Source organism: Telmatherina bonti (genome assembly GCF_933228915.1).
Source record: "Telmatherina bonti genome assembly, chromosome: 6".
Classification (NCBI taxonomy): domain Eukaryota; kingdom Metazoa; phylum Chordata; class Actinopteri; order Atheriniformes; family Telmatherinidae; genus Telmatherina; species Telmatherina bonti.
Window position 1 is genome coordinate 33,604,969 of NC_136624.1, and position 20,666 is coordinate 33,625,634.

Here is a 20,666-nt window from a genome sequence, read left to right on the forward strand (position 1 = left end):
AATCAACTTAATTTATTTGTGGTAATGTTAAATGAGATAGTACAAAGACACATCATTAGGCTATAGTGGAGATTGAAAAACATGCCTTATTTTATTTCTTTTAAATGTTCTTTTTGATTGAGCAACAACTCATTATTAGACGAAAAAAGCAAAAATGTACCAATCAAATTTTTTATATAGTGGCCAGATGTGTATAGTTTCACCTTAGAACATGAAAAACAACCATACCTTTCTTATATAAACCTAGCTCTGTTTCAGACAGTAAGTCATTGGTTTTGGTAAAATGAAACAGCTTTGGAGAGGACAAAATACGCTTTTGTGCCGAAAGGGGATGGGCAGAGTGGATGCTTCAGGCTACTTATCCAATTTCTTCCAAGATAACCCAGTTGGTATCACTTAAAAGGCTTCATAATCTCATTCCACAATTAAACAGAATGTTCCTTTTACCTTTCCAATGAAAAGTGAGCAAATATCTGCCTGTTCTAAGGAAAAGTGTGCGCTACAAGCACGCCCTCTCCCTATCTCTCACACAGTTACACACACGCAAACAATGCAAATGCACCAGGTAAGGGTAACGCAATGCCTAAGATGATTGGTGGGTAAAATCACATGACTTGCTACAGGACACCTTCGCGCTCCCTCCGCTTCCGTTCAGTCCACACCGGGAGGTGACGCAGCGCCGCGGCGGTAGCAAGTGTCAGGTGTCCCGCAGGTTTCACCGAACAAGCGAGTCAACGAAACTTCCCACAGGTAGGTCAGAAATTCGAAGAAAAGTTCTGGAAATAGAAATAATTAGTTTAATTACCGTCATATCTATGTGTTCTGAACTTCAAGGGGAGTGTTTGGTTGATTGGGGATCTGAAGAAGTTTTTCTTTTTTTCTTTTTTTTTTTTCTTCATTTTTAATATACTCACGTGGCCACGCTCAGTTCTGCCCTCAGAGGACCCACCGTCTCCAGGTAGTTGGTGCCAGGTCTGTCCACCTGCGCCGTTCTCAGAAACGAACTTGCGTGCGAATAATTTAGGCATATCCCCATCAGTGAAATATAAAGGGCATACATTATTATATTTACAGCTTAGTTTTTTCTTTTTTTTTTTTGTCCCCGTGAGGTCAGAAACTACCTTCTCCGAGCGCCCACTCATAGACGTGTAATTAAAGTTCTTCAGAAGTCATGCTGGCCTCTGAGCTGGCGGCCATTCTTCTAATAATGTTTCCTTATAGCATACTTCAGTACTGACTCCTCAGTTCAGATTAAGATCTCCTGAACAGCTGATATAGCTCTTTTGCGCTTGACGTGGAATTTCATAATTTACTAAATCTGTTCCAAGTAATGCTGATTCTTCCTGTTTCTTATGATACACTGTATCAGAGTGTGTTGCTGGTTGATATGGTAAGGTTTTGGGGACTAAATATTAGTTTATCAGCATTTCACATAAATTAAGTAATAAAGGGATCTAAATTATAGCATTAAAATAATTATAATAGTGGATTGCATGTTGTAGTGCTTCTCCCAGCTGATTTCCAGTTGAAACTGTGCCACCGCTGTATTGTCTTTGTTTATAATTTGTAACCTATGATACTGCTGATTCAGTCAGTTCTCTTGTTGTGAGTTTGCACTTGGAGAGGTAATGGCGAGAATTGTGGGAATGAAAGCTAAGACTCCTGTATGAAATCAACAGCCGGTAGTGAAATGTAACATTACTGGTTGTCAGAACCACCAAAGATGACATTTGAAGAACGATAGTAGCTTCTTAGACATGCTACGCTATGGAAACAGTATTTGTTTCTATTTCAAGTTTCCAAACAATCATGTTAGTACTGTCACCTTTAAGGTTGTTTTTTCCATGCTTAAAAAGCGTCCTGCAACTCACTCAATGTCCTTCCTGCTGTCTGTTAATGTGCAGAAAACAGATGATCTTCTTTTTGTGCTCTTGTAGCAAGAAGGACAGGTTTGAGTCTTAAACCCCGTTTTGCTTGCAAGTGTGTGTTCTACTTGTTTTTGTCTGCTCCTGTGGATTCCTTTAGCTGTAAACGCATGAAAAAGACTAAACTTGGTCAACCTGCGTAACTTCAGAGGACGTTTGACTTGCCAGGGTGTGTCACTTTCTTTGCATGTAAGAATGAGTCTCGACATCCATGAAATAATCCAACAATTTATAAAAAAGAAAGAAACTAAAATAAAGCGACTTGTCAGCACACCTGTCAAATATCCTACAGCTTATTGGTTTAAAAAAAAACAAAAAAAAAACGGAACCTGTCTGTCAGGCTTAAAATCTTGTAGCAGTATTAAATGACCTCAATGCATTTCAGTAAACAAGTCTGGTGTAAGGATTCGATGAATGGCTTGTCCCTCAGAACACTAAGCACTGTTTTTTTTCCTGAATTTTAATAATATTTGTATCCGCTAATATAGAAATGCCAAAACTATCCTAGGAATCAATGTAAGTACAAGGCAATATATATTGTAAAACATTATTAATGCAGCTTAAGATTATATTTAGCTGAAATGAGCATAAAGAACCCTTTAACCTGACCAAAGAATAACTGGGGAGAGAAGTCCAAATATTAAAATCTCAAGTCTTTAATTGGCCTTTTAGCTAAATTTGAAAGAAAAAAACTATATTTTTTGGATTTTAACCATTTTTGTGATAGGTTAAAACTAGTGTAGTATAGTCTTCTGCTTCTGAGTATCATTAGTATGCAGGTGACAAGTATCAGATTGTCTACTACAGTGTTTTTGGGAAAAGATCTTTATCATAAAGTTATGCAAAAGATCTCAGAAACTATGTATGATAAATATATATATATATATATATATATATATATAATATGGCTTTATAGGGTTAAAGTAAAGGCCATGTTGTGACCCAGCGCCCTGTTGAAGTTCAGTCCAAAGTCCTGATTCTTGTCACCAGGATTGCTTGGTGTCTGTGTGATGATGTAATCCTGTAGGTGTGCGTGATGGAAGAGGCCCAGATCTCCAGCTGAGTGGTCATTATTGAACCATCCAAACAGCAGAGATATGTGTTTATGGTTTGATGTTGCTGAAATTGTCTGTCTTCTCAGACATGGCAAATTATTACATGTTTAGTCATCGGTAAAGTGAAATAATAAAACTAAATAAGATATGCGTTTGTGTGACTGTTTTCATCCCCTACAAAATGTTGCTATTGGTGACACAGTTTCTTGTAAATGACAATGTACTTTTTCACTGCTTTGCTGCTTTCAGTTTGCATTTCCGTTTTGCAGTCATGCGGCATAAGTTTGAGTACGAGTTTGAGCGTGTTGACTGGTCTGTTTGCACATGTAACTGTATGAGCACATGCATGTGAGTTCATTGTGTGGAATGTGTGTCAGGCAATGGAGGTGTGAGAAGATTTAAGTGACAGATAGCATGTTATAAACTTGCAGATCAATGATCGCAGACAGAAGAGATCCTTTACATGTGCCAACTTGAGCCTGATGTCAAGATAAGTTTCAGACTTGTTTTTCGGTTTCAACAAGGAGTCTGTTGTCTGTGTAAATCTTGTCTGATGTTTTTATGCTGGAGTTTCAGTCTGATGGACTAAAGGAACTTTTTCTGAGGAAAATCAGGATGAATTGTAAACAGCTAAAGGCAAGAGGGAGGAAAAGGGAGAGGTCATTAGACAAGAACTTGTTCTGGAAATCAACAATTTTGTTTGTTTGTTTGCTTTGATTGCCAGAGGACAGCCTTTTCTCACTCCAAGTCCCAGAAACCATAACCCTGAAGGTTTTTTTAATGTTTCGCTGCCGCAACTCCCCCAAATTCAAAGGAAATTTATCTCAGATCTCAACCGTTGGTTCAAGCTTGTTGTGGAAAAATCTAAAGCCTGCAATGTTTTTAGATAGTTAAAAAAAAAAAAATACACACACACACACATTATATATATATATATATATATATATATATATATATATATATATATATATATATATATATATATATATATATATATTAGTACAACAAGATATAGAATATATACACTATTCTCCAAAAATGAGTCATTATTTTTTCCAAGTTAATGCTACACTAATATTATATTATTCTAATATTAGGGTACACCTGTCAGGGGTGTACCCTGCTGGGATAGGCTCCAGCTTCCCCTGTGATCCTGAGTTGGACTAAGTGATACAGAAAGTGAATGAATGCATATTGAATAAATATGTCGTACTCATTCATAGCAACCATTTGTTATTGTTGGCTTATTGAAACAAATGCTGATGTACATACCACATGATAAAATATCTGTCTCAGTAACTTCTCACATGCTTGGTGTCAGTACAATTAAAGGAGTGATTTCAGAACATTTTGTCCTCAGTTTCATGGTTCAAACCTGCTTTTATGGATTTTTTTCCTTTTTGTGGTTAACCTTGTTAGAGAACAGCATGTTGTGCAACAAGTACTTTAATACTGAACAGTAGTAAATGTTAAAGTACATTATGACATCATACAAACAGATGAATAGCTCTAACTTTTCCAGTAGGGCAGATTTTAGTTTATCTTTTTGTTTCTTTCTCAGAAGCAGTTTTTTTAGCATTATAATTATAACCCACTCCCTGCAGCTGACTCCATGTTGCCAGCATACCTCAGACTGATAAGTATTATCTGACTGCTTATCAATCAGCTGTACCAAAGTAGTTAAATAGGAAGAAATTGATTTTTCACAAAATCTTTTCTAACCCATATGTTCTATATTGGACATGTTTGTGTTTTAGATCTGCAGGTAGCTGACAGCGATGGAAGGTGGTTCATTCAATCGAAGGTCCTGGGCGACGCAGTCCTTGCGTATCACTGCCAAGGAGCTGTCGCTGGTTGGTGGACCAGGGAAATCTATTGCCATTGCAGATCGCTTCTCCAGGTGAGTAACAGCGGGTTTTCAGTCATGTGTGCCGTTAAAAAGTAAGATCCTGGTAAAGTTTAATTGAAATCAATATGATATTAATAAATAGCAATAGACAGTAAATGTTATAAATCTTATGTAGCGTGAATAACAATTAAGTCCATTCTGTACATAGTGGGTCTTGAAAGTTTGTGAATCCTTAGAATACACAATATTCTATGAAAAAAAAAAAACTTTTTATCATAAAATAAATCTGTGGAGCATGGTTGAGGTAGTCTTATTACAACTTGCCATCACTATGAAACCAAGAATTCAGAAGGATGTTGTCAGATCTGTGTGTACACTGATTAATAAATTGACAAATAGGTAGTGTAGATAACTGTTTCCTTAACAATTAACCAAGTATGAAGATGTCTTAAGAATATTTCCTTGATTGGCTCTTTGCCCACTTCAAGTTTTTAATGTCTGATTATGTTTAATGTTATTTTAATACAGAAAGATTATAATTTAAAGTTTTTAAACTGTGAAACACATCTGTTTCTGTTTTAAAGTGTGGAAAATATACCAGAAAATGTATCTGCAGAAGCTGAAAGCTACAGTAAAATCATTTCAGAATGATTTGCTCAAAGAATCTGATATTTCCTTTCATAGTTTATATTCTTAAACATCTTCCAAGATGGGGCTGCATGGTGGCGCAGTGGTTAGCACTGTGTAACACTGTGGCCTCACAGCAAGAAGGTCGTTGGTTCGATCCTTGGCTGGTTTGGTCAGTGGCCTTTCTGTGTGGAGTTTGCATGTTCTCCCCGTGTATGCGTGGGTTCTCTCCGGGTACTCCGGCTTCCTCCCACCATCCAAAGACATGCATGATAGGTTAATTGGTCACTCTAAATTGCCCCTAGGAGTGAGTGTGAGCATGAGTGTGGTTGTTCGTCTCTCTGTGTGTGGCCCTGCGATGGACTGGCGAGCTGTCCAGGGTGTACCCTGCCTGTCGCCCAAAGCCGGCTGGGATAGGCTCCAGCTTCCCTGCGACCCTGAATTGGAATAAGCGGTTTGGAAAATGAATGAATGAATGAATGAATGAATCTTCCAAGATGCTGCAGAAAAACAAATGAGAAATGGAAGCAAGTCACCAGAGGGCAGTATCGTTTTCTTACCCTTCAGGTACCAGAGAGCAGCTGAAGAGGCGAGTACAGAGAAGAAGAAAGGAGTAAGTATTTCTATAAAACACTTTAAATGGAGGTGTGGGAGATGCTTTTCATTTTCCAGTAATATTTGTTTAAAGACAACTCTAGCTTAAAGTGAAGACAAATCCAGGTTAAGGACTTTAACATAAATAGTCCCAGTGCATTAATTCCTCATCTTAAACTTTTAGTCTTGTTTTAAACCTCTCACAGCAAAGTGCACGATTAAATGAAATGTGTTTGTGCTGCGTGTCTTTGTTGATTTGCTCAGTAGCTACGCGTCTTGGTAAACTAATTAGAGCTTGTCGAGCTGAGGCATAAACACACACACACACACACACACACACCCTGACTCAACACGCCAACTTGCTGTCTGGGCCAAATGTCTTGTCCTGGCTGACCTCTCATTGGCTACTTGTTGCGACAGGCAAGCTATCAAAGCCATAATCCTACTTCAGTGTAATCCCCTGGTAATGCTTATTGAGGTTCCAACTGCAGGTTAGCTGCTTTGTCAGTGTGAAAGACTGATAATAAAACCTGGACTGAGATCAAATGAGTAACCGATCAGCCAATGCCATGAGGAAATACAAGGTAATGTTACTATGGATGTGTGTAACCTGGTGACTGTTTCTCAGGGTGTGTGTTGTGCTTGATAAGCTTGTTAGTGGCTTCCGTCTTTGTTTAATGACAACGCTTGTAAAGACATTTACATTAGCCCGTCTCCCCACTCTGACAGAAACGTTATGTGACTGTATAGGAAGATGACTTTCCTCTGCGGCTTTTATGTAACTGTTATAAGCCTAACTTTTTCAGAGTACTGCTGGTGTAATTTGTCATGTTACCTATTATTTGTGTATATTAACCCTGTACTCTATTCATTAGTTCATGGCTCAAATTCTGGCAACCAGTCACACATGAAAATATGAAGTAGTGTCTGATGAAGCTGCAATCAGAGGGCAAGTTTAAGTATTTGTGGATATATTTCATGTTCTGCAGTGCTTGATCCTAGTTTGAATGAGCAGTGTGAAAGACCATCTGCTTGTGTGTGTTTCTGTGTGTGGGGTGCTGGGGAGGGGGAATTGGTGGAAGGGGAGCTTTAGAGGCATGTGCAGCAGAGGATTATCCCATTAAATAAATGGCATAATTAATGATAGAAGTGTATTAAAAGAAACTGGACTGTGATCTCTGGTAACTACTGATACTCATCTTGTAATTTTGCTACAAGAGATTAATTTATATTTGCTTTTTTTAATTTGATTTTGGAGCATATTTAACTTGTGTTAAATTAATTAGATTAAATCTACAACTTTATCTACAACTCGGCACACACTCAAAACGGCTCCCAGCAATATCAGTTGCTGTGACTGTGTGTATTAATATCTGATCTACAAACTGTGAGGAAAAAAAAATCTGTTTTTACAAATGTAGTATTTGCTTAGTATTAACTTAAAACATACCATCTCACCCATTCATAGTTCATATCATGGACTTTGAAGAAGACTATTTATTTCTAAACCTCTAAGAAGTTCAGTGGAGTTTATAAAATGTAGTTTTACCAGTGTGTGTGTTGTTGTTTTTTTTGTTTTTTTTTTAGATTTTAGACCTCAAAGCTAAATTTTAATCACTCTTGTTTTTTCCAAAAGCAGTCTGCAATGTTTGTTGGATCTTTTGCAAATAAACTGCTGATATTTAATGTTTCACAGAAATCAGAGTAACGGTAATAAATATGGTTTCTCCTGGGTCTGGAAATGATTTTTTAGTGCTTATATACAATTAAATGATGGTACAATTTCCTGCCCGGGGAGCATAGCCAATGCACTGGGGCGCGGCCTGGCTGCCGCTCGCTGGCAGTCTGGGTGTCCTGGCTCTCCATTGGTGTCGACTGGGTCCTCTGCCTGAGTTGATGGGGGTTGCCTTCAGGCTCTTGGGGCCCTGGGGCCCGCACTCTGTCTGCCCTGGGTGGTCGGTGGAGCCGGGCTTTGCCAGTCCGGGCCTGCTGGGGCCTGTTACCGTTGACTCAGGAGGGCTCTGGCTGGGACCCCCCCCCCCCCTCTGCCACCTCCTGTGTGGATGCATGGCTGGCTCCAGAGCGGGGCGGCTGGGGTTCTTGGTGTCGGCTGCCCAGGTCTCGGGGTTCTCCTGGCCTTCCTCTTGCCTGCGTGTGGGCGGGGTCACATTGGCATGATCGCTCTTCTCTGAACACGTTCCACTCTGCATGTTCTGCATGTGACACAGTCACAGAGACGTCTGCAGGTTTATTTACCAACAGCAGCTACTTATCTTTCTGTGTCTGATTTACCTTGTGAGTCCGAGGTACTCCTGACAGTTGATGGCTTTATCCTCCCGCAGGAGGAACATGACTCCAATGTGTATATATGTGTATATAGGCGGGTGTGTATGTGTGTATTATGTACATGCATACGTATGTAGGTTGTTCTTTGTCTCATTCTTTCTTTTTCTCTTTCGCTCTCTCTTTTCTCTCTACGAGGTGTTTTTCTGTTTTCTCCTCGATTCTCTTTCTGTCCCTCTTCGATCCTCTCCGGTCCAGTCCAGCAATACAAACTTTGTAATAGAAACAATTATGCACAATTAATGGAAAAATAAAATAAGAATCCAGAATATCAAGGGGAGCATTATATCTATAATGCTTTATATATTGTATCTATAATGCTTTCCTTGGCAAAGTAAATCTGCTCAGCAGAACACAGCATCCAGAAAATCATTCTGCTTGCTAAAATGCTGGACAAGACAAAAAAAAAAAAGGAAATCAGCAATCAACATAAATCAGTGGTTTGAGTGTAAACACAGTCTTATTCTTTCATTGTTTAATATTAAACTGACTGATCTGTCAGAGTTAAAGAGAAATTCGTTTCACATCTAATAGTTTTGTTGCTTGTTTTATTACTTCAGTTTTGCTTCTTAGACTACATTTTTGTGCAGTATCTAAAACATATTAGAAGTCTGTTTGAAAATATTTTCCAGATAAAGTTTTAGTGATATATTGTTGAGAAATCCTCTGTTGGTGGAAACAACTCTGAGCCCACACAGTGAACAAAGAGTTAACTTTTCCCTGACTGTATCATTTCCTGCGCTGGTTTCCTGGGTATTCTGACTCTGTCTTTCACTTTCCTGGTGTTAAAGGGGTTGGACCAGCTCTGTAAGTAGATTCTGCCTTGCTGCTATCATCAGGCTCAACCTTTTTGCCGTCTCACATACTGATGCATAGAGGAGGACCAAAAGAAGGACTCGCTTTCCTCGCTGTCTGGTTGCGGTTACGTCTAGTTTGGCCATTTCATCGCATTTTCAAAGGTTTCTGCTTTTCTGTTTTGCTTGAAAAGGTGGAACAATCTCGTCACTATCCAGATTTTTTTTCCATTCACCCTAGACTTGCTTCACAAAGAAAGCGTTTGTGCTTGTGGTTTTTGTCTCTTGTTGGGGTTATTCTCTATTGTTTAAACCTTCTCCTCTAAATTCTTATTTTCTTGTGCTTAAGTCTCTCCAAGTTTATCTCAGATTTGCCTTTTCGAGTACTTTTTTTTATTGGTTTATAGTTGAGGCTGTAAAGTCTTTTGGTTCCTCTTGTTTCTTTTTTGATGACTAACTTAAATAACTTGTAATTTCTGGTTAAATTAGATTAATAGTTTGGTCTTTTGGGAAGCAGTGGCTTTAATAATATTACATGGGTTTTGTTTTTATAAGTTTACTGCAGACCAGATTTTGTTCAGGAAGTTTTCAGACAAAAAGTCATCTTCATCTTTTATTTAAAGTTGATTTGTTTTTGTGTCCACATCCTCTTTCTTCTACGTGTCTTTCTTCTAATATGTAATTAAGGAAGTTCACTTTGGCAGCAGTGTGGTGTACCTCCTGTCTATTTTTCCTTTACAGTTTACTCTTATTTTGCTGTAGTAAATGAGGGGTGAAGAGAGCCATCTTCATTGTTTTTCTTTGGGAAAGGTGAAATTGTCACAGGGAAAGGAATGCAGCTGAAAAAATCTCCTTGCATGCTCAGCCCTGTTATCACTGTGGTGAACCAGACTTTAAGACTTCAGCAGTCATGGTATCTACATGCTGGACCAGCTTTGAACAGCTGTTTGCCTAATCTATCAGTGAAGCCAAGTCCAGATCCAGGCATTTCCCTTTTCCCAGTGAACGGAACTGAGGTTAAAGCTCCCTGGAAATACTTGTATGTTATAACCATCCATAGACTATGTGTATCTTGATGTGTTGAAGGAAGGTTTTTGCTTTTCATTGCTGCCGTTTCAAAGTTCTTGACATTTTCTTTTTAATTTAAATGACATTTTCTTTTTTCTTCCTCATAGGGCTTTGAAAGTTCTTCTTCCCTGCGCTCTGGCAATCTGAATGCTCTGAAGAAGCGCTGGGAGCAAGCAGGAAGTCTAAATCAGGACAAGGCTCCCTCTGTTCCACCTTCAAGCCAGTCCAGCTTTCGCCGCAGGCCTCTTGCCCTGACCAGGCCTACTTCTGTCAGTGAGGACTGCCCTCCACTTAAGAGCCCTGCCCCACTGACCGATCAGGGAGATCAACCCAGAGCCAGCCGAGTCCAGCAGTCGTCTGCGGAGGAAAAAGACAATAAAGGGATGGACAGGGATGAGCTGACACACAGCAGAAGATCTGAAAAGCCTGAAGAGCAAGTTCCAACCAGCCCCAGTGCCACATATGAAAAGCCGAGAGTGCCACTGACCAACCTGAAGATGAAGTTTGAGAAGGGAGAAGACTCCATGGCTAAGGTAAATATGTAGCTGTTGCCTGTGTATAAAAAAAAAAAAATCACCACTTTCTGTTTGTAGAGCCTCCTCTTGGTCATCTGAATGAAAAAACTAAGAACTCTTAATTTAAGCATCAATTAGCGCCTTACTAAAGTGTTTAGTCCTGTAAGAAAATGATCAGTGTCTGTTTGTGCAGTTTCAACAAAAAAAATAAATAACAGCAGTTGTTTAGTGAAATACGTCATAAATGCTCTAAATCTAGTCTCCGTTAGCCCTTCGACAGCTGTGTATTTGTGCATTTAGCCAAGTTTCTCAGAACACAGCTGTAAGCACGAAGCTGATGGAGGGATTTACAGTGTGAAAGCTGGTCAGCCTGAAAAAGTACAAGGTATCTCTCTACATTAAGTACAAGGTATTTCTCATTTCTAGCTTTAGATTTAGATTTAGGTAATTGTAGTGACTTTTAAGTCTGCGTTTTATATCTGTCACTGATATTAAACTAAACGGGAAACAATAGAATAATCTTGAGTGTGAATTTTAGCTACAATTTAAAAGTTTATTACAGACAGACGTTAGAGTATTTCTAAATGTGTAAGTATACACTGCTAATCATTACTATATCTCCTCATACTTAGATTCTGTTTAATTGGATTTAATTGGAAAGTGTGTCCAAACTTTTGACTGATGGTGTATGTTCTTTTTGTCATCAAAACAAGTTTTTTTTTTTTTTTTTTTATATACCTGTGTTTAGTCATGTCCCTCCCCCACTGGTCTATATCCTTCCTTGCCATTCTTTCTCTGTGCTTTTCTCCATGTTGGCCCAAAAACAAGCGCTCCAGTTTGCAGCTTCTGTAGCAGAGGAATGCAGGGGCATTCCTGACCAAGGCCTGCCTCATTCTTCAGAAGTTCACCTCCAAGCAGCTACTGTCTTCATCTAACTGTTCATTAGATGTGGTGTGCCTGCTCCAGTCCTGGAATTCACTTTTCTTTTCCTGATTTATTTTCTGATTCTCCAGTTTTGTAGACTCTAAAAAATGAAATGAATTCACCATTGGGAAAAGATGAGGCAGGCTGGGGTTCTGTTTAGATGAAAGCGTCAGTCCTTTCTGACGCTACCATCATTAAGTACATCACAGAGCAAAAACACTGCTCTGCAATGTTGAATAGTTTATGCACCCTTCCCCTCATCTGGCTTTATCTTCCAGTGTTTTAATCCTCCAGTTGGTGTCTCACTTTACATATTCGATGAAAACTGCGACGCTGCAGAACTTCTTGCAAAGCAGCCAATAAGAGTGGACTGGTTTAATTGGCCCAAGCTCTTTTCCATTCACGTGTGTGCTGAGAGAATCTGTCTGGTTTATTCATCAGTGTTGGTGGCTTGGAGAACACGGAAACACACAACCTCAAAGCTTTCTCTCTAGTTCAGGCTCTTTAGAGCTTCGACACCAGACTTCCTGAACATTGTGAGGTCACAAACGAATGACTGGACAATAAATCAACTCGCATGCGCCTCAGTAATTGCTGTTCAATTCTTGATTTACAGTGCATATTTATTGAAGAGCGTGCTTAACTTTACTGCAGTGCGGCGGAGACTGAAGCTGCTTTTAGGTTTTTAGGAAATCTGGTTCAAAGATCTGCTCCTGAGGTCTCTCTATAATCAGACCAGGATTTGGTTCCTAGTTTAAGCTAGCAGTGCTTTGAATAGTTGAATTTCATCCTAAAACAGCAGGTATGATGCATTTATTTCTAAATATGTCAGTCAGGTTCTGGGTATTAATTTCAACATAATGCTGACATCAGGGTGAGGCTTGAGACTTGCTAATGACTTGTTTGCATGCAGTCACAGAATGTGCAATATCTTACCATAAGACAATAATGAGTTTAAAGTGATTACCAAATGCTGAGATTGATTTGAAGTCTTGCTCAAAGTGAAAGGAGGAAGTGAAAGCTGGGTTGGGCTGTGCACACAGTAAGTTGATGACCTTGATTTCATGAAATGGCTCTCTGATCTCAACCTATTTTTTTCCTCTTGCAGAATGGCAGGACAGTGTTGGACAGCACTTCATCAGAAGACACTGACCACCATCTCAGTAAGCAAAGATTAGCTGGTTGAGTGAAACGCAGCGAAATCTGATGAATTGCAGCAGCAAACGGTTTACTGTTGTCTTCTCTTCTGCTTCAGGTCCGCCTGTGTTAGACAGAGCGCTGGAGTCTTCCTCACTGAAGGAGAAGATGGCCAAATACCAGGCTGCTCTTTGTAAACAAGAGAGCACCCATTCTGTGAGTTCAGTAAAAGATTCACTTGAAATGTTTTAAACATATAAATGTTTAATAAATGAGGTGGAACTCCAAAATGTAGACCCATACGCAGACACCAGTTTGTTTTGTTTATATTGCAAATGGATCGGTCAGAAGTGTGGAAAGGCTTCCAGACTGGGAAGCAGCAACAGGAGGGGTTCTGGCCAGTTTAGGCCATTTAGGAATATCCACAGAGCGAAAGCATGGTGCTGTCTGGTTGTCGGGTCCTTGGGGAGAGCATGGAAATACAGATTAGACAAAAGCACGTATAGACGGAGAGAACTTGGAGGTTATAATGTGACTAGTTTTGTCTACAATCTGGTGACGACTTAAGACCGAAGGCCACTATGAACATCCGCCTGCTTTGGAAATGGGAAGTTAGTGGCGTCAGATGTCAGCACACCAGGGCTGATTCTGTGGGTGGACGTAAAAGGGGAAGAAGGAAGGAACCCTGGTTAGTGTGGAGACGGGGTATTTTACCTGTCAAATTTACCCTCCCCATTTAGGTTGCAAATTTTATTTAAAAGATGTAAAACAAAGAGAACAAAGCATGAAGTGTAACTCCTTTAACGTGTTTTTTTATTAACAGTTGATCATTTTCATCAGGCTTGATAAGGAAACCCCAAACAAAGATTTCCTTCCTTCAGTTGGCCTTTAGAAATAACTTTAAATGATATTTTTCTTTATTGTACTAGATTTGATTATGAGCTGATAATAAGACATAATTAGTGTTGATTCACTTAAATGATTAATGCCATAAGAAGAAAATATTTTAAAAAAAATTATACTGTAGTGTCATTTTTATTTAAGCCAAAGTTATTATAACTGGTTGTGTTTTTTCACCGTTCTGTTTATAACTTTCACTTTCCTTTTGTTCAAAAATATCTGGAAAAGCATAACGACTAATCTCTAAATGTCTTTTCTGTGTTTCTTCCAGGGTCTGGCTTCAGAGATGCCTGCCCCAAAATCACCTGCACCCACACAAGAGAAACGTACACCCAACAATGAGTGTAATGGTAAGTTTTATCAGATATTTAAAAAAAAAAAAAAAAAGTTTAATTTGTGGATTCTATTAAATGAAACAGTTTGACACTCAGGTTAAACTGTTTCATTTGTAGGCTCTTTTCAGTCAGCTTGGACACAAAAAATACATTTTATTTGCAGAAATCAAATAACTCCTGAGCGTACTGTATATGTTCATGTACACACACAGATGACCTTCGATGCTCCACATAAACTCCAGAATTCCATTTTTTTGTTTCCTTTATTAATTCAAATATGTTTTTCTTTTGTCAGATGGCTAAATGTGTCAAACTGGGACTAAGACTGCTTGTCAACTTTATTTATTTATTTTTCTAACAATAATTAGATTATAACTCAAACATGGATATAAAACAACAAGATTAAGAGGTCACACATGTGAGGCATAAAGTAAAATTTACAAGGGAGCAATCTATCTGTTCGAAAAGGAGTAGGAAGAAGAGTAAAACTTATTAAATCCAACCCCTTTTTCTGAATGTCAGTGTTACACATCATATAATCACACTGACTACTTGGCATAAATCCAGATGTAAATACATAATTACAGCTTCAGACATCAAACCATGCATATTAGCCTGGTCACCCATACAGAACATACAAGATCTTAACTCACACATACCCACCCCAGATTACACTATCCATGATCACACAATCTAAAACATCGCAACAAACAATACTACATCGTATTTCCTACGATTAGAATACCACTATATATACACTGTAAATTTATTTGATGTTTGTGGTTGTGATTTGTATTTATGTTTCTCTGTACATAGTAGACCCCACTATATACTAGTCTGTTTCATTTATTACTTCCTATTTATTTTATTCTTTTATTTATTGAATTACTTTTTACTCATGATAGTACTTCCACTAGAGTGACATCTGCTAGCAAAAAAATGTCCTTGCATGTGTTTATTCTTGGCAAATAAAGCCGATTGTGATTCTTAGGGTTGTAAACTTGAAGCATTTCCAGACTGTTGCCCTGTTTTCATAAAATCCAGGTTTTTATTATTGCAGCGCCATCTAACAAAAATCTTCATTCAAGTAATTAAAATTGGTTGTTTGTGTCAGGAATTCAACTGAACTTATCTGTAGCATAAAGTGTCATGGAGAAAGTTGGAAGCAGCATGTTTGGGACATTTTTTCCTCTTAGTTCACAGCTTCAGGCATACTTCTGCCAATAACCTGATTATCCTTGTTTGCATCGATACTGGAACTGATTGAGCAGCTGCAGAGTTAATCCCATGTTTACTGTTTCAGGAGAGAGCACCGAGCAGCTGAAGGCACCCAGGGTGAGTTGGAAAGGCTGACAGTAGACATGCATGAATATTTTTCATGCATAACTCTTTCAGCTATTAAAACTAAAAGTTACTGCATATATTGTTGCAGAAATTTTGCCCACCAGTGAGGGAGACGTGCATTGCTTGCCAGAAGACGGTGTACCCACTGGAGAGACTTGTAGCTTATCAGCAAGTTTACCACAAAGGCTGCTTCCGATGTGTTCACTGCAACTCAACACTTAGGTAAGCCTCTGCTTTGCCAAACCTTTCTACTCTTCCTGGAACTATTGTTTTATTTTCTTTGATGATAAAGAAGCTGCAGTCTTATGCTATTATCATCATTACTACTTTTGTTTCTAGTCTGGGGAACTATGCTTCTCTGCATGGTAACATTTACTGCAAGCCGCATTTCAACCAGTTGTTCAAAACCAAAGGCAACTACGACGAAGGCTTCGGCCATCGTCCGCATAAAGAGCTGTGGGAACCGCGAGCTGATGGAGATGAAAGTGAGGAAGTAGCGAAGCCAAAAGAACAAGAGCAACCAGCAGCTGTAAAACCTCCAGTGCAGAGCAGCTCCGATGTGCAGCCTGCTCCAGATGAGGAAACATCCCCACAGGTTAAGGTTACAGACCTGGCCGCCTTACTGGAGACCCGTGTGCAGACGCATGTCAGCCCTGGAGAGAAACATCAGTCTTCGGACAAGCCAGCTGAAACCCGCAAGCTAAGGGTCGCTTGGCCTCCTCAGTCTGGTGATGGCCAGGCTGGAACGGGACCACTGAGTCCTGTCACAGAAGGGGTTCCTTCAAATTGGCTGCGTAGAGCCAAGTGGCCTCCAGAGGATGAAGCGGCATCTTCTTTCCAGAGCACAGAGCGGGTTGAGCTGAAGAACCTGAGGAGGAGCAAGTCTCTAAAGGAGCGCAGTCGGCCTTTTACAATCGCAGGTAACCCCAATCCCATAAGCGGTCTCGGTACCAGGGAACCTCGGCGTCCTCTCAAGTCACTGCTGGAATGGAGAGCATCGTTTGAGGAAAAAACATCAACAGGAGAGGGATCCAAAGAAAGTAACGGAGAGGTCCTGCAGGGGAAGCGGCAGAAAGAGGAGGAGCAGAAAATCCCTAAAACACCAAATGAAGACAAAGCAATCGCCAGCAAGACCACCTCAGACAACCTGGAGGGTCCGCCGGAGGAAAAATGGGAAAAAGCACAAAATGGAGATGGAGAAGCAGAGAAGATGGGTGTGGAGGGAGGCTCTCCACACAGAAGCCCGTCTCTTCCTCCACAGCCAAAAGGCAACCACACCTCCCAGGAAGACAGCTGGGACGAGGGCAAGGACAGAAGCGTGGTTGAGGAGCTGAGTCCAGAGGATATAATCAAGCAGAACCGCTGTTATGATGATGAAGACGAGGATGACTGTGAGGTTTAGCAGCACCTTAACATCTTCCTGTTACATTCCTAAAACACTTAACTTCACATTCTCACTTTATAAACAGATCATAAAATTAGCTTTTCTACATTCTAACAGGTTTCTGTCTATACACTAAAAATCTATCAGCGGTTAAAGTCAAATGTTTTTTTTTTTCTTTTTTCACTTATTTTAATGTTTTATAAAGACTTCTTAAACAATTTACTTCTGATTTTACTGGAAGACTGACCTTTTTAATTGATTACTTGCTTCTTTGTACCTTAATCTTTGCATGACAGGCAGTTTTTATTTGCCCCTCAGTGGGATGCACAAGAGATCTAAAAATCCATATTAATGTTTATCGCGGGATATTAGCAAACTTCCAAACAGCTTTGTACAATCTTGTCCTCTCAGGGATAAAATGACCCAATGACTACCCCGTACGCAGATGCTTTTGTACTCTACTGAAACTCTAAATATTTTCCACAAACTTGGATATATTGAAACGATTTAATATTTGCATTTGTTAAAAAAAAATTGTGGTTGCATTAATTCATGTAATTGCAATTATGAATTTCAACTGTTCAGCTTTCACAATGCTGCCTGTTTCATTGTAAGTATTTTACTTTGGAAAACGACTGTGTACAGTCATAAGTATAATTTGTTCTTTCTATGCACAGTACATACTGGTCTGTATATTGGGACATGTTGACTCTCTTGTGTAAAAAATACACTTAGCCCTGTTGCAAAGGGAGTATCTGGTTGGTCCATCTTAAATATGCCTTTATATATTCTGAATTCCACTGTGGCATTATGTTTTTGAAACATTTGTAAAGCAATTACTAAAGATTTGATCACTATTCCTACCATGAATGAGACCAAAGTTTCAGTGTGATATCTTAATTTATGTCATCTCCTGGGGCCTTCTGAGACTGTCAAACGTTTTGTAATGTAATCAATACTGTATATAAAACTCTTTTACTGTATTTTGTGTTTTTTGACTAAATGTTTGCACATACTTTTTCTAGAATCAGTCTAATGCAGTGTTTCTCAATCCTGTTCCTCAGGGACCACCGCCCTGCATGTCTTAGAGGCAACCCTACTTAACAGCTGACTCAACGGCTCATTGGCAGACTTACAATGTTCTTGATGAGAGGTTTAATTAACCTGAATCAGGTGTGCTGGAGTTGGAAGGAACTAACACATGCAGGGCAGTGGTCCCTGAGGACCAGGATTGAGAAACGCTGGTCTAATGAAACAAAGGTCCAAATGTTTAGATTTTTCTAACAAACCGAAAATGTGGGCAAATTTATTTTGTGCTCTTCACCTTTGCTCAAATGAAACATTGAATATTGTCTTTATATGGTTATAAGGATCCCAATTATTAAGGCAAAGAAAAATAACATAGGATGCTAAACGTCTCCATGCCCACTGGTTTAATGGAGTACAGTCAGGAGAAAATTTGGAGAATCACATAACTTAAATGAACCCCATGTCAACAAACACTACTCGCATAAGTTGAAGATATTCAGCTTTTTGTTTGACGTTAGTGTACCCAACATGCACTGTAACCGGCACACGTAAACTTAATTTGACCTAAACTTTTAAATACACATGGGGGAAAAAAAAAAAAAAAAAAATCAGGATTATAGTAGTTACTACACAGGGTGATTTACCACAAATTAATCTAAAGGGTTTGTGCTCTATTCATAGTTCAATCATTTGTATTCACACAGTCGTCATACTACTCACATTCAGACATCAGACCATGGTTATGTATCCCCACCATTGCTTCCTTTAAATAATTTCTACTTAAATCACTTTCATTTATTATACATCAGTATAATATAACTTTTCCACATTTTTTTTTATAAATTTTCCCAGAATGTTGAACATCACTAAGCCAAGCCATAGCTTGTCTGTTTCTGTGGACAGTCATGTTTAACATCTTTAAGGAAGAAGATATGAGAAAAGCAGCAAGTTTAAATATTTATTTAACATTTTTGGCATGATTGCTTAAAGTGTAGAGAGATAAGATGAAGGAAAAAAAAAAAAAAAAAACATTACAAGGAAGGATGTATTTGCCGGCAGGATTATGGTTGTGGCAAAAAGACAACAGAAGACCTCGCTTACCTCAAAGAGATGTATAATCACCAAAACTGAACGGAGAGAAAACTGAAAAACCGACCATGAATACACCTTCTACAGTACAGGCTGTGACTTTATGCTCAGTATGATGCTCAGCACAGAATTAGCAGCAACAAAACAAGAATTAAAAAAACAGGGGATGTAGATAAGCGTCCCAACATAGCTCTGAGTCCAACATAGATCCAGTTACTTGTTCTGCTCATATTTTAAATCCAATCAGTATTTAAGTGTATTACTTCATAAGTGTGGATGTTTCACACCAAAAGTTCAGCTCTTTAAGACATCTGCATTTAGATTTAAAATGTACTTAGTGACATGTGGAATTGTAGCTGATAATAAAACCAATATACAGTACAGAAAATAATAGTTACAAGCCTTTAAATGCAGTTGGTATTAGCGATTAACACATTCTGCCATATTCTTAAAGCTAACATAAAATAGGCCCAGAATCTTTTACAATCTATTGAGAGGTGGGGAGAATAAAATCTGGTGTCATTTCATTTTTACAAACCATCCACAAGTTTATCAAGTTGTTTCTTTTAAAAAAAAAAAAAAAGTAAAAGTCTTAATTGTGACAGTGAAAAAAGTGACAGAAAGAAAATAAAATATGAGAATTACAAATAAAACAGCTTGTGGGAAACAACAACTGAGTTCAATACACAAGAAAATACACAGAATTATTGAAAGCACTGAGAAGGCCATTACTTCTGATCTTCAAATATACCTGAGAGCAGCAAGTAATCATAGTATGGCTTCATTTCAACATCCAGGTTGACAACCAAGTATTCACATGTAAATTTAAAAAAAACAAAACAAAAACCTTTTTGCCTCTTAAATACAGACGTTTAGTTATTTTCCATTTCATACTTTGCATGCGATTTGTAGGACAAAGTGAAATATGAGGGAAAAAATATATAATTGAAACTGAAGGTTTTTCCTTTATTAAGGAAAACTATTTTAAAGCCCAGATGACAATAACTCATATTGTTACCCCAGTATTAAAGGTTTAAATATCATTTTCCTTCGACATGACTCTTACGGTGATTCCATTTGAACTGGGAAGTCAGAGTTCCTCGTGGCTTCAAACCAGACTTTTAACTCAACTTGATGTCATTCATTCAAGCTTCAAAAGAAAAAAATAAATTTCTCAGCTGCATTAAATATGTGATCATTTAGTATTTTACAGTTTATTTGCACTCATCCATTTTGACTCTTGTAAAACCATTTGCGCACAGAGTGTCTGAACTTCTGAAGCGGTTTGTGAGAAATCCTACTAACTTTATGACTTGTTGAACTGGAATGAACTGAGGTGGGACATCGTCCCGAGTTTTGACATCTGACTTCAGAGTTTAAATGGAATGAAAATGCGCTGCAACTTTTTTGACTCACCCTACACCCTACACCCTACACGTGTTAAGGTAACCTGCAGGTTTTAATAAATTAAATCACACCAGATTTAAAGCAAAACTGTTCCTTTACTTGTAAATTTTACTTTCATTTGGATTTTTGCTTTTCATAACTGCTTATGGCAAATAAAAATTAGCTGCCATAAAAATTCATTTAATTTCAACAAATGATTAAACTTAACAAGCCCATAATTTCCTGTGTATGTGGCTGGAAACATTTCTGCAAAATATGCTTTGACAACTTTACGGAATGACTCCACATCAGAGCGAGCGGCCACTTCCACTGAACCACAGCAGTAAAAGCAGCCAGTTAAAGTGACT

General features: G+C 38.6%; 1 protein-coding gene across 1 annotated transcript; it reads left to right on the top strand.

Annotated features, from left to right (window-relative positions):
* Positions 1 to 4,758: 4,758 nt before the first annotated feature.
* On the top strand, positions 4,759 to 17,709 carry LOC306757167 (LIM domain and actin-binding protein 1-like; the record flags this gene model as incomplete). Its single annotated transcript, XM_079242131.1, has 9 exons — positions 4,759 to 4,880; positions 6,024 to 6,069; positions 10,363 to 10,788; positions 12,803 to 12,857; positions 12,950 to 13,047; positions 14,003 to 14,081; positions 15,370 to 15,401; positions 15,499 to 15,632; positions 15,750 to 17,709. 9 exons carry the CDS (start codon positions 4,759 to 4,761, stop codon positions 16,810 to 16,812), a joined length of 2,055 nt encoding a protein of 684 aa, XP_079098257.1. The 3' UTR covers positions 16,813 to 17,709.
* Between the last annotated feature and the right edge of the window lie 2,957 nt (positions 17,710 to 20,666).